Source organism: Panthera tigris, chromosome E1 (genome assembly GCF_018350195.1).
Source record: "Panthera tigris isolate Pti1 chromosome E1, P.tigris_Pti1_mat1.1, whole genome shotgun sequence".
NCBI lineage: Eukaryota > Metazoa > Chordata > Mammalia > Carnivora > Felidae > Panthera > Panthera tigris.
This window is the reverse complement of record NC_056673.1, coordinates 58781408-58793463: the sequence shown is the minus strand read 5'-3', so window position 1 is coordinate 58793463 and position 12056 is coordinate 58781408. Positions and strand designations below refer to the sequence as shown.

Sequence of the window (12056 nt, the reverse complement as noted above, 5' to 3'; positions counted from 1 at the left end):
AGAGAGAGAGACAGAGCAGGGGAAGGGCAGAGAGAGGGAGACGCAGGATTGGAAGCAGGCTCCAGGCTCTGAGCCGTCAGCACAGAGCCCGACGCGGGGCTCGAACTCATGACCCACAAGATCACGACCTGAGCTGAAGTCAGACGCTCAACTGACTGAGCCACCCAAGTGCCCTGAATGGAGATCTTGATAAAGACCCACGTGTGTTTTCACTGCCAGCCTGGGAGGAACACTCCCCTCCTCTCTGGTTCATCCTGGTGAGCCTGGCAGAACTCCCTGTCGGGTCCTTTCCATCATTGGTCCCTCATCCGTTCATTCACGAATGTCTGTGATGCACCTGCTGTGGGCCACATGCTGTTCCAGGGGCAGGAAGGCAGGGTACACAGAACTCGGGGCGGCCCTGCCTGGCTGGGGCTACACACCCAGAAGAGAGGGGCCGAAGGCACCAAAATTCATGAGAGGAAGTCACAGCATCGTGTATATATGTCCACAAACACCACATAGTGGAATCAGGCACAGGGCATTTCTTACTGATTTTCAAGATCTAGGGACGCCTGGGTGGCTCAGTCGGTTGAGCGTCCGACTTCGGCTCAGGTCGTGATCTCACGGTTCGTGGGTTCGAGCCCCGCGTCGGTCTCTGTGCTGACAGCTTGGAGCTTGGAGCCTGCTTCGGATTCTGTGTCTCCCTCTCTCTCTGACCCACCCCCATTTATGCTCTGTCTCTGTCTCTCTTTCAAAAATAAATAAATGTTAAAAAAAAAAAAGAAAAGAAAAACCCTCTCTTTCTGCCCCAGACTTATTCGTCAGTGAAAGCCTGTGTCTCCCGGGCGTGGCTCCCGCCTTTCCGTGAGGCTGGTGCCCGAGGTCCACAGACGCTATGGTGGGTGTGCCCTGCCCTCCCCACCTGCTCCGTTAGTTAGAAAGGCCGCCCCAACTCAGGATCTAAAAGACATTTTTCTTTTATTTTCTTCCAGTGCATTTCCCCCCATTTACATTCCTGATCCCATCTGGAATTTACTTCAGTGTCTGGTATGAGGAAAAGATTTAATTGTTCCCCAAATGATTAACCAAATGTCCCTACCCCGTTGTCCCTGATTCGCTTGTTCTCTACTGATTTATAATCTACTCAAGTTTTACACAAATGTTTGCTTACTTCTGGGCTCTCTCGTAGGCTACCATGGCCTGCTTGTCTCTCCTCATCCCCAGGAACACAGTATTTTACCCTCCAGGGCTCTATAACTGGTGATATGTGGTAGGACAACGCAAGGGTGACCGGCCCCAGAAGCCCTCAGTTCAGGGCAGACGGATTACTGGTCCCCCTTCCTGAATCTCCCTTCCCAAACGATTCCCGCCTAGTCCTGAGTTTATTCTTCAGATAAACCTAAGAACCTCTCTGCTAACTATACAACTGCTTTTTTCCCCCCCCCCCCCCCTGAGATTCTGATCAGAACACATTCTAGATTCACAGGCTGGGGAGCACCGACCGCTTTCCCTTACGGGCCCAGGTATGTCTGTCCACTTGTTCAAGCCCTTTTTTTTTCCCTCCAGTAAAGTGGTTTGTTTCCTTTCTGTTGTTCTTGCACACATGAGTGCAGATGGCGATTCACGGATTAAAAAAAAAAAAAAAAAAAAAGACACGGGTACCTGGCTGGCTCATTCGGTTGAGCATCTGACTTCGGCTCAGGTCGTGATCTCACAGTCCGTGAGTTCGAGCCCCGCGTCGGGCTCTGTGCTGACGGCTCGGAGCCTGGAGCCCGTTTCGGATTCTGTGTCTCCCTCTCTCTCTGCCCCTCCCCCGCTCATGCTCTGTCTCTCATTCCCAAAAATGAATAAATGTTAAAACAAATTAAAAAAAAAAAAAAGACACAGCAACGTTGGTTCCTAGTGTTGGCTTCTGAATGTGGTGCCCCACCGAGTCCCTCCCTCCCTCCCGCCACGGGTCAGCAGGATGCTGGGACGCTTAGGGAGACACAGGGCTGGGCAGGGAGCCTGCGGGCTAAGCGGGCACCGGCCCCGGGCGGGCACCGTGCGGTGGGCGCTAAGTGGGTGCTTCCACAGCTGAGCGCTGGGGTGACGGTCCTACCTCGCTCACTGCTTTCCTGAGAGCCCGGGTGTCCTCGGCCTGGGCGCAACTCTGAGCCTCCAACAGGGCGATTTGTTCTTCCAGCTGGTTGGCTTTGGTGGTGAGCTGGTCCACGTGAAGGTCCTGGGAAACGACAGGCACCTCAGAGAGAATTCTCCAGAAGCCCCCGACCCAAGTCAGTGACTCCCTGCACCACCACCCCCCCCTCACTTCCGGCCGGCCACAGCCTCCCAGGGCCACGGCATTCACGCAAGAGGCAGAGCTAAGGGCCTTTTGGAAAATCAAAGGTTTGGTCGCTGCAGCGAGCGTGCAAAACACCTGCTGCTTCTTCTCCAACTCGGCCCGCGTCCGCTCCACTTCTGACTTCTTCACCACCCGCTTCATCACGCGGATGTCGTCACGCACGTCCTGGTCTATGTTCTGCAGGTAGAAGAGGTGCAGAGCCAGGCCCTCCAGCTCGGCCTGCAGAGCCGCCACTGCGGGAAGAAGAGGGGGAGGGCTGCTTGGGCACCGCGCACGCGCCGTCTGGGCCCGCAGCCCCGGAAGGGCCCCCTCCCACGGTTGTGAACCGAGCCTGGGAACCTGCCTCTAAACCACGGAGACCTTCGGGGCGCCTGGGGGGGCTCCGTCGGTCGAGCGTCCGACTTCGGCTCAGGTCACGATCTCGAGGTTCGTGAGTTCGAGCCCCGCGTCGGGCTCCGTGCTGACGGCTCGGAGCCTGGAGCCTGCTTGGGATTCTGTGTCTCCCTCTCTCTCTGCCCCTCCCCTGCTCACGCTCTGTCTCCTTCTATCTCTCAAAAATAAATAAACGTTAAAACAGAACAAAAAACAAAGACCCAGACTTACAGTCCAGTTGGAGAGACAAAACCACATGTGATCTGTAACCACGAATCACAACAAGCCGCCCGCTGCCCACCAAGTATTAGAGGCCCTCCCTGCGTCTAAGGATCTGCTGATAGTGTGTCAGGCTGTGAGGCCTCGTGTGAATTTTACAGAGTTTTGTTTTGTCTTGTTTTTTACTGCTTAGAGGTTGCCAGTCTTAGGTAGAGCCCTACACCCCGGGAGGAAGCCGGCCTAAGTGGGGCTCAGCTCTGTGGGAGCCCCCAGACTGCGGTGGCTATGTTGGGGCCGCAGGCCGGAGCACCAAGGCTGTCCTCCACGGCCAGGCCCGGCCAGGCCGCACTTGCCACTCCCAAACCCCGAGGAATGGACTACTTTTAACTAAACTCACAGGAGCCTGATTTCTAAAGCCAGAACACCAGCTCATTTAGGCAGCTAACCCTCGATCAGCCCTAGTCTGCCCACTTGGATAGAACGTTCCGTTCTAAGGGGTGGATCCTCGCCCAGGACTGATTTATAGATCCCACGGTGGCTGGGTGAGTAGCGAGTTAGGGCAGGTGTCCTTCAAGGGTGTAGCTTAACCTTGAAAGACATTCTTTTGCATCCAAGAGGACTGTAAAAATTCCGGCGCTGGGGGATTCTCTGGCTCCTGTGTGGGTAGGGATGACGGGGGGCGGGAGTGGGAGTGGGGGAGGAAGCAGGAACAGACGGAGGAGGCGTTGCAGAAGTGGGGTCACCAGGGCAGGCCGGGGCAGGGGGAGACTGCGCTTGGAGAGATGTCTTGGAGAGATCATTGACATACAAAGAGGTCATACGAGTGGCCCTAACCCCTGATGGCTGGTGTCCTTATGGGGAGCAGAGATCAGGACACAGGTGCACAGAGGAACGACCAGGGGAGGACACGGGGAGAAGGAGGTGGCCACAAGCCTGGAGAGAGTCCTCGGGAGGACCCAGCGCTGCCCACACCCAGATCGCCGACTTCCGGCCTCCGTGGCACTGGGTTACAGCCGCCCGAGCTGACCGATTCACCCTCGCCTGAAACATGAGAGAGCGTGTGCGGAACCTTCCTTAAGAGCACGAGTCCAACCGTGCTTTCCTTCTTAGCTGCCCGAGTAACTACAAGCCAGTATTTCCAATCCCCATTTAAATGTGCGTTCTCGTGACATCGGTGGAGTTGAACCGAGTTTCACCGTCTTCATGGCCAGGTCTGTCCCTTCTCCAATTTGCCTGCTCATGTCCCCGGCCACACTGCTACTGGGATGTTGGTCGGCTTCTAAGAACTCTAGATGCATTAAAGGCCGGGTGGGCAGAACTTGAAAATGGCTCCCCTGGCCTTTGCCCTCGGGTGCGGCTCTTGCGATGGCATTGCGTTACCTGTCGAAAGGGAAATGACCGGGTGGGCCAGGCCTAAGCAGGCGAGCCCTTCAAAAGCAGCGAGTTGTGTCCAACTGGTGGCCAAAGAGGAAGTCGGGGTGGGGGTGGGGGAGGTTTGCAGGATGAACGGGACCCAACGAGAGGGGAATTCTCCAAAGTTGGCTCACAGAGGAAAGGGGCCACATGGCGAGGGATGTGGGCGGCCTCCAGCAGCTGAAAGCCATCCCTGCTCACAACCGGGGAGCAGCACCCCTCAGTCCTACGGCTGCAAGGAGCTGCATTCTGCCAACGACACGAATGAGCCTGGAGTCGGATTTTCCCGGGTCTTCCCGCCTGCACCGGGCCTCGGCCTCGTGATGGCCAAGCAGGGGGCCCGCCCAGCCGCGCCAGACCTCTGAGCTCCGGCAGCGTGCGCGCACGGATCCACGGGCTGGTTTTAAGCCCCGAAATGGTGAGAAGCTGTTTCTCAGCGGCGGGAAACTAACACCGAAGACGTGGATGTTGTCGCAGGTGCTCGAACGGGGTTCCTCCCCATTTTGTGCTTGTCTTTCAACTCCGTCAACCCCTCTTGGTAAGTTTTAAGTTTCCGTGTAAGCAAAAGTGCTGAGCTCCTCCCCTCCGGCCTCAGCGCCTCACGTCACGCTTGCGGAGGCCTGCCTCACCCCGAGACGGTGTTTAAAAACGATCCCACATATTCTTCTAATGCTTCTGTGATGTTCTTAAATATTTACCGCAGCTGACCTTGCTTTTTGTATGGGGTGAAATAGGCGCCTGGGTATTTATTTTCAGAGGACCGAGTAATCAAAACATATGCTAGGGGCTTAAAAACGCAATCTGTGCGTTTCTGTAATTTGCGGTAAATTAGCTAAATTCCCAGGCGCGTTCCCTGCCATTCTGCTCCGCACCATCGATCTGTGTGCCCGTGTTTCCTTCCGCGCCGTTCCGTGTTTACGGCCGTAGATTGACAGCGAGTGTCGATACCTGATGGGACAATTTTCCTTCATTATCTTTCCTTGTCAAAACGTTCTTGGGTATTCTTGCGCGTTGAGTCTCCCAAGTAAACTTTAAAATCAGTTCGTGGAGAATGGAGAGCTTTTTATGTCTTGATATGGAATAACCTCCAGCATACATTGATACGAGAAGAAAGCAAGAGACAGAGCGGTGGGCATAACGTGTGCATACTTTCTTAAAAAATGTTATTTATTTATTTTTGAGAGAGAGAGAGAGAGAAACAGAGATCATGACCTGAGCCGAAGTCAGACGTTCAACTGACTTGAGCCACCCAGGTGCCCCGCACATACTTACTAAAAAAAAAAAAAAAAAATCCTGGTAACTCACTTTGCTTTTAAACCCCAAAACAGCCTTAGAAAAACATACAAGGACCAGTGACGCCGGGTGCCCCCGTGGAGGGGGAGGGGGGAGGCTGCAGGACTTCGTGTCCCAGAGCCCTTGGATTTTGAGTTATTACTTCTTGAAAATAATCAAGGGTCACAGAAGTGACCCTTCTATATTGTGTGGCTTTCCTTCCAATGACACGGGAGAGCTTTGTTTATGGAAATCTGTTTTATGTCCTTCAGTGAAATTTTACTGGTTTTCTCTGGATAGGCTCACTCACTCCTTGTTAGATTTATTCTAAGTATTTTATGGTTGTTACAACCATTGTGGATAAGATTTAAAAAAAAATTAGTTGTTGACGGGATATTACGGGTATAGGAGAAAATGCTAGATCGGGCATTCAGCTAGTTTATGGATTTCTTACTGTTTCTATCACTGTGTGTGTGTGTGTGTGTGTGTGTGTGTTTTAATCAACAATCCGGAATCTTCTGGATAAACAATCATATGATTGGTAGAGAATGAGAATTTCCCATCCCAAATCCATATCTCATTTGTTTTGCCTGCTGGAGCCTCTGAGGCGAGGCCCACGGGGCGCTGGCAGCTTCCAGCTCCTTCCCGACGGGAGCTGTAACTTCCCTGGTGTTGTCACTCAGTGTGGTTTTCTTGTTTGCTGTTGAAAATAGGTACAAAGGACTTTCCTTCTACCCTAGTTTAGGATGGCCGATGGGTTTGAACAAGCGCCCGTTCTGTACCCACCCAGAAGATTTTTCTTTCCCCTCTCCTTTATCTCACTAGTATAATGCATTAGGTTAGTAGATTTCTTCATTTCAAATGAAACGAATTCCTTCTGAGTTCCAGGAGGAAGCCCTTCCTGACTACGAGATATTTTTCTTTTAATTTGTGGCCGGATGCAATTTGCCACCATCGTACTTAGGTTTTCATACCTCGAAGGTGAGACTGCTTGGTCCTTTTCTGTGTTTGTGGCTATCACGTTGGCAGTGGGGGTTATTCTGAGCTTTGTAAAGCGAGCCTGGGAAGATTCCCACATTTCCCACCCTCTGGAGGGCTGGACAACATGGGAGGGTGTCCGTTCCTTTCGGGTTAGTAGGACTTTTCCATAACGTCTTTGACGACAAACTGGTGCTTTTAGGGAAAATAGATGTTGGATAACGTTTTCAGTTTCTTCGATGATGAGCTCAGTACGGTGTGTGGGCTTCTTGAAATAAAAAACAATGATGCCTCTGAATTGTCCTCATTCTCAGTGTCGCTAATTGTGTCACACCCTTTCTGTTTGTTGAGCGTGTCAGAAGTTTATTCAATCAGTTGGTCATTTCAAAAACCAAGTATTTTGGGGGCACCTGGGTGGCTCAGTCGGTTGAGCATCTGACTTCAGCTCAGGTCATGATCTCGCAGTTTGTGAGTTTGAGCCCCGTGTCGGGCTCTGTGCTGGCGGCTCGGAGCCTGGAGCCTGCTTCCGATTCTGTGTCTCCCTCTCTCTGCTCTTCCCCTGCTCGTGCTCTATCTCTCTGTCTCTCAAAAATGAATGTTAAAAAAAAAAAACCCAACTAAGTATTTTTATCTATCAGACCAGCTCATTTTTTTAAAATCAGCTTCTGCCATTTTATTTTGTTAACTTCCCCTTCCTACTTCTTTTGGTTAATTTGCCCTTTTTAAGCCTTTGGAAGTAGAGTGTTTTAAATTCGGTGTTGTTGGGGCGCCTGGGTGGCTCGGTCGGTTAAGCGTCCGACTTTGGCTCAGGTCACGATCTCACTGTCCGTGAGTTCGAGCCCCGTGTCGGGCTCTGTGCTGACAGCTCAGAGCCTGGAGCCTGCTTCCGATTCTGTGTCTCCCTCTCTCTCTGCCCCTCCCCCGTTCATGCTCTGTCTCTCTCTGTCTCAAAAATAAATAAAACGTTAAAAAATAAATAAATAAAACTAAATTCGGTGTTGTTAATGAAAAGCTAAATGAAACGATGCAAGGTCACGGGTTTTATCCAAGGGCTTCCCCCTACAGCCACAAGTGTGATTCATGGGTTCTTTGCCATCCGTGACCCAAGTAGTCTGTGATCTCTTGACGTGAGAGTGTGGACAGGACTTTTCTGGTCCCCTTCCCTTCCCTTCTGAGCATTGCTACCTTGTCGTTTACATTTGACATCTGTGATTCTCAGCCCTGACTGCACGTCAGAATCACCGGAAGCCTTTAAAAAAAAGACAAAAAAAAAAAAAAAAAGACAAGAAACAAAAGGTCCTGGCCCTTCGTGGAACTAACTACCGCGTCGGAGCTGTGGGCTGGGCTGGGTCCCAGTGGCTCTGAGTCCCCTGGGCTCCTGCAAGGGGCAGAGGGTCCTCCCCGCCTGCCGGAGCCTGCTTTTGTCCTGCCCGTAAGCCGATAGCATTTTTTCCTTTGCCTTTGGAATTTAAAAATGTCACCAGCTGTGTCCAGGCACGTTTATTTTTTCCTCCAGCTGTCCGGCCCTCTGTGAGTCTTCATATTTGAAGACATAGCTTTCCGGAACTCACGCAGATATTCTCCCCTGACGTTGTCGGTTAATGCCCCTGATCTCCTGGAATTTCTGTCTGATGGACGTTGACCGTCCCAGATCTAACAGCCGTGGCTTTTATTTCCTTCTCAAAACGTCCATCACTTTGCTTGGGGTTTTTGCTCTGAATTCGGGGAAGAATTCCTCAAACTGGCCTCTTAGTTTACAAGTTCGGTTTTTAGCGGTATTGACTTGTCTGTTTAGAGACTTTTATTTTGTTTTGGTTTTGGATGATGGTTATATTTTTTATTTCCAAGTAGCCTTTTCCCTCATCCTTTGTGCTTTTGCTTTACTGATGTGACGACCTCTAAGATCTCGGGCGGAGTACCCACTGGAACGTGCTCAGTCCTCTTTCATTTTTGTTGTTGACCCTGTGCCTGGGACGGGTCTGCCCCATCGGCAGGGCCGGGACCACCACCCGAATCCCCTCGTGTTCCGGAAGGAGAAACCGTAACGTTTCTGGAATCCATACCTGGTTGGACAGCTTCCCTTCCTGTGTCCGGTGACCTCCAGGAAGGACACGAAGTCCAAGAGATTACTGTATCTCTCCGGAAGCCTGTCCACACCCTGAGCCTCCCCTGAGGGGTCCTGGTGTGGAGGGGGTGGGGGGCCCTACATTCTACCCCACCTGGAGGGTGCGACTCTTTATTGTTACCGCATGAATTTCGCCTTCTTCTCTTTTCGGTATTTTCTGTTAATTTGGTGGTGATCGGGGAGGGTGCTTGATAAATGAGCATTTACCCCGACTCTGTCAATCCAGAAACTTCTGCGTTTCTCAGGGTCTAAAACATTCCCCATTGCAATGATCATAGAGTTGATGAAGAAACTTGGAAACATGAAAAAGCCCCCAGGCTGAACTAATCACAGCAGAGCGAGCGAGCGAGCGAGCGGCCGTTCAGGGAGGCCGACGACCTGGCTCTGAGCAGGGTGGGGGCGGGGTGGGGGCTGTTTTACTAGGAAAAACCCTATTGCCTCATCTGGTCCAAAGCCTCCCTGGGTTCTGCCCTGTCCCCTGGGCCATGGGCCCCGGCTTGTTCAAGCCCCTGGGCTCCAGACTGGGCCTCACCCATTCCTTCCCACTTATTTAAAGCCTGCCAAGCCCCGAGGACCCACGTGCCTCTTCAGCTTTGACCCTGTCCCCTTTCGCTGTTTGCTGCTTCACCTCATGAGGGGCCTTTGAAGACGCAGATGACTTCCCTCCCTAAAAAGCCTGGGAAGCCCCCTAGGATAGGACCACATCTTGCTTTTTCTCCCTGCGATCCCAGGGAGCCTTTGGGGGATGAGATGGTGTGTGGCACCTCCCCATGGGGACGTGACAGCCCGTGGCGACGCCCCACTGGGTCATGACGGCACTCGGGGGACACCCTCGGGGTCGCGCAGGCACACAGGGACGTGACAGCACGCGGGGACACCCTCGGGGTCGCGCAGGCGCACAGGGACGTGACAGCACGTGTGGACACCCTCGGGGTCGCGCAGGCGCACAGAGACGTGACAGCAGGCGGGGATGCCCCACTGGGTCATGACGGCACTCGGGGACACCCTCGGGGTCGCGCAGGCGCACAGGGACGTGACAGCACGCGGGGACACCCTCGGGGTCGCGCAGGCGCACAGGGACGTGACAGCACGTGTGGACACCCTCGGGGTCGCGCAGGCGCACGGGGACGTGACAGCACGCGGGGACGCCCCACTGGGTCATGACGGCACTCGGGGACACCCTCGGGGTCGCGCAGGCGCACAGGGACGTGACAGCACGCGGGGACACCCTCGGGGTCGCGCAGGCGCACGGGGACGTGACAGCACGCGGGGACGCCCCGCCTTACGCTTCTTGCGCTCGCCGTTGGCGTTCTGGCAGGTCTGGGCGTAGAGCTGGCGCGCGGCCCGCAGCTCCTCCTCCTTCTGTCGCCTGGCGCAGGCGGCCATCGAGTGCCGGTCGTGGCTCTTCTCCAGCTGCATCTGCAGGCGGGCCAGGTGCTGCTGGACCCCGTACAGATGCACCCCCAGCTCCTGCCGCTGGACCCGGCTTTGCTTGGTGGCCGCGCCCTGCCGCAGAGAGAGGGGCTGCGTCAACGGACGGAGGCGCACAGGCGGGCGGCGGCGGGGGGGGGGGGGGGTGGCTGGACAGATACGCACCAGCTCTAGAAGTTCCAGTTTCAGCTTCTCTATCTGTCGGTTGAGATAGTTCTTCAGGGCAGCCTGGAACCTTACCATCAGGGGCTAAAACGACAGAGAAGCCGGCCGGGGTCACTCTCCTGGCCTATGCAGGGCACAGCCTAGGTCGCCAGAGGTCTCCCTGGGGGCACAGAAAGGACTTCCACGCCGGGTGCTCCCCGCTTCTGCCCGGAGACCTACTCTGCCAGCCACAGATTAAAGGCACTCATGGCCCTGTCCCAGGCACTGAAGGCTTGAGCGCATTATTTTGGGGGAAGGCCTGGGTGAGCTGGGGTGGTGGTCCTGGAACCCCCCTCCCCCACTTCCCTGGAGATGAGACGGGTGATGGACCTGGGTCGCCAGCGCTGAATGAGCACGGAGCCCCTTTTCCCAGAGCAAATGCCGATCCTCTCCTGGTGTGGGGGGGGGGGGGTGGGGTGGTGGGCACCTCGACCATCCAAATGGGCTCGGCCGGTCAAGATCTGCCTTCCCCGCTCGCCAGAGGGGGCGGCCAGGGAGCTCATAACCTGGTAGGTTCGCTGCCAGCGGTGGCTCTGAGTGGGGGTGACCGTGCCCCCACCCGACGTCCAGCAGTATCTGGAGACATTTCTGGCTGTCACGGCTAAGGGGCAGGGGCGCTGTTGGCATCCAGCGCCTGGAGCCAGGGATGCTGTGTCCGACAGTCCCCCCACCCCCCCGCCCCCAGAGAGTGACCCGGTCCCAATGTCAGCAGTGCCAAGGTTGAGACTTGGCAAGACAGGAGAAGACGCCTCACAGAGCAGCGGCCCAAACCGTGCAGACAAACTGCCGAGAGGGTGAGGGGCGCGCGGGGCTGGGGTGGGGCGTGGGGAGCTCTCCGTGTGTGCAGGGCGCCAGCAAGGCCTGGGAGCATGTCCTTACGTGGTCTGGGTCCAGAACCACCAGAGGGGCTCTGTCTTCCTCCGCCTCGTCGCTGCCCTCGGACTCTGTTCCGTCTACAGTCTCCTCCTTGGGAGGGCTTAGCTGCTGGATCTGGTCCAGGAAGGCGGGCACGGCCTCTCCCTCGGGCTCGGCATCAGGCTCCTCAGGGGGGACAGCTGGGGGGACAGCAAGCCCTGTTGAGGGGCTAGTACGGTGCTTAACGAGGCCACTTGCAGACGCCATCAGGCGAGGCTGATTTCCAACCGCGTGCAACACGGTGGAAAAGAGAGACAAACGTCCAGGGGGTTGGGGCTCAGAAGCGCTGCTTCCAGGGTCTTCTGTTCGTGAATCTTCTATGTGTCGATTTACATGATCCATAAAAAGGATCACACTTTATTTATTTTTAGTTTTGAGAGCGCGCGCATGAAAGGATCACATTTTAAAGGTAATGTAGGGGCGCCTGGGTGGCTCAGCCCGTCAAGCATCTGACTCTTGATTTCGGCTCAGGTCACGATCTCACGATCTGTGAGCTCGAGCCCCGCGTTGGGCTCTGTGCTGACAACACAGAGCCTGCTTGGGATTCTGTCTCCCTCTCTGCCCCTGCCCTGCTTGCTATCTCTCACTCAAAAAAATTGTAAAGAAGGTAAAAATTTTAAAAAGGTAATGTATATTACCTTTAATATATTCCAAGAAGGAAAGATGTTTTGTAGATACTTTTCTAGACACAGATAGGGAATATTGGGTGACAGTTGGCTCCTTACTGAGGGACTACATTGTTTTGTTTTGTTTTTGATGGGAAACGGCTGACAAGATTGACAAGAAATGAAATATCTGTGA

At 54.4% G+C, this 12056-nt stretch overlaps 1 protein-coding gene across 2 annotated transcripts in view; it reads right to left on the bottom strand.

Moving 5' to 3' along the window:
* CCDC40 (coiled-coil domain containing 40) overlaps positions 1-12056 on the bottom strand; it is a 42476-nt gene that overhangs the window by 20919 nt on the left and 9501 nt on the right. For both annotated transcript variants that reach the window (XM_042966776.1, XM_042966777.1), the window contains exons 5-9: positions 11220-11395; positions 10302-10385; positions 9992-10211; positions 2402-2559; positions 2084-2206 (exon numbers count right to left, since the gene is read on the bottom strand). In XM_042966776.1, coding sequence (XP_042822710.1) covers positions 2084-2206; positions 2402-2559; positions 9992-10211; positions 10302-10385; positions 11220-11395 — 761 coding nt within the window. The remainder of the gene's footprint in view (positions 1-2083; positions 2207-2401; positions 2560-9991; positions 10212-10301; positions 10386-11219; positions 11396-12056) is intronic.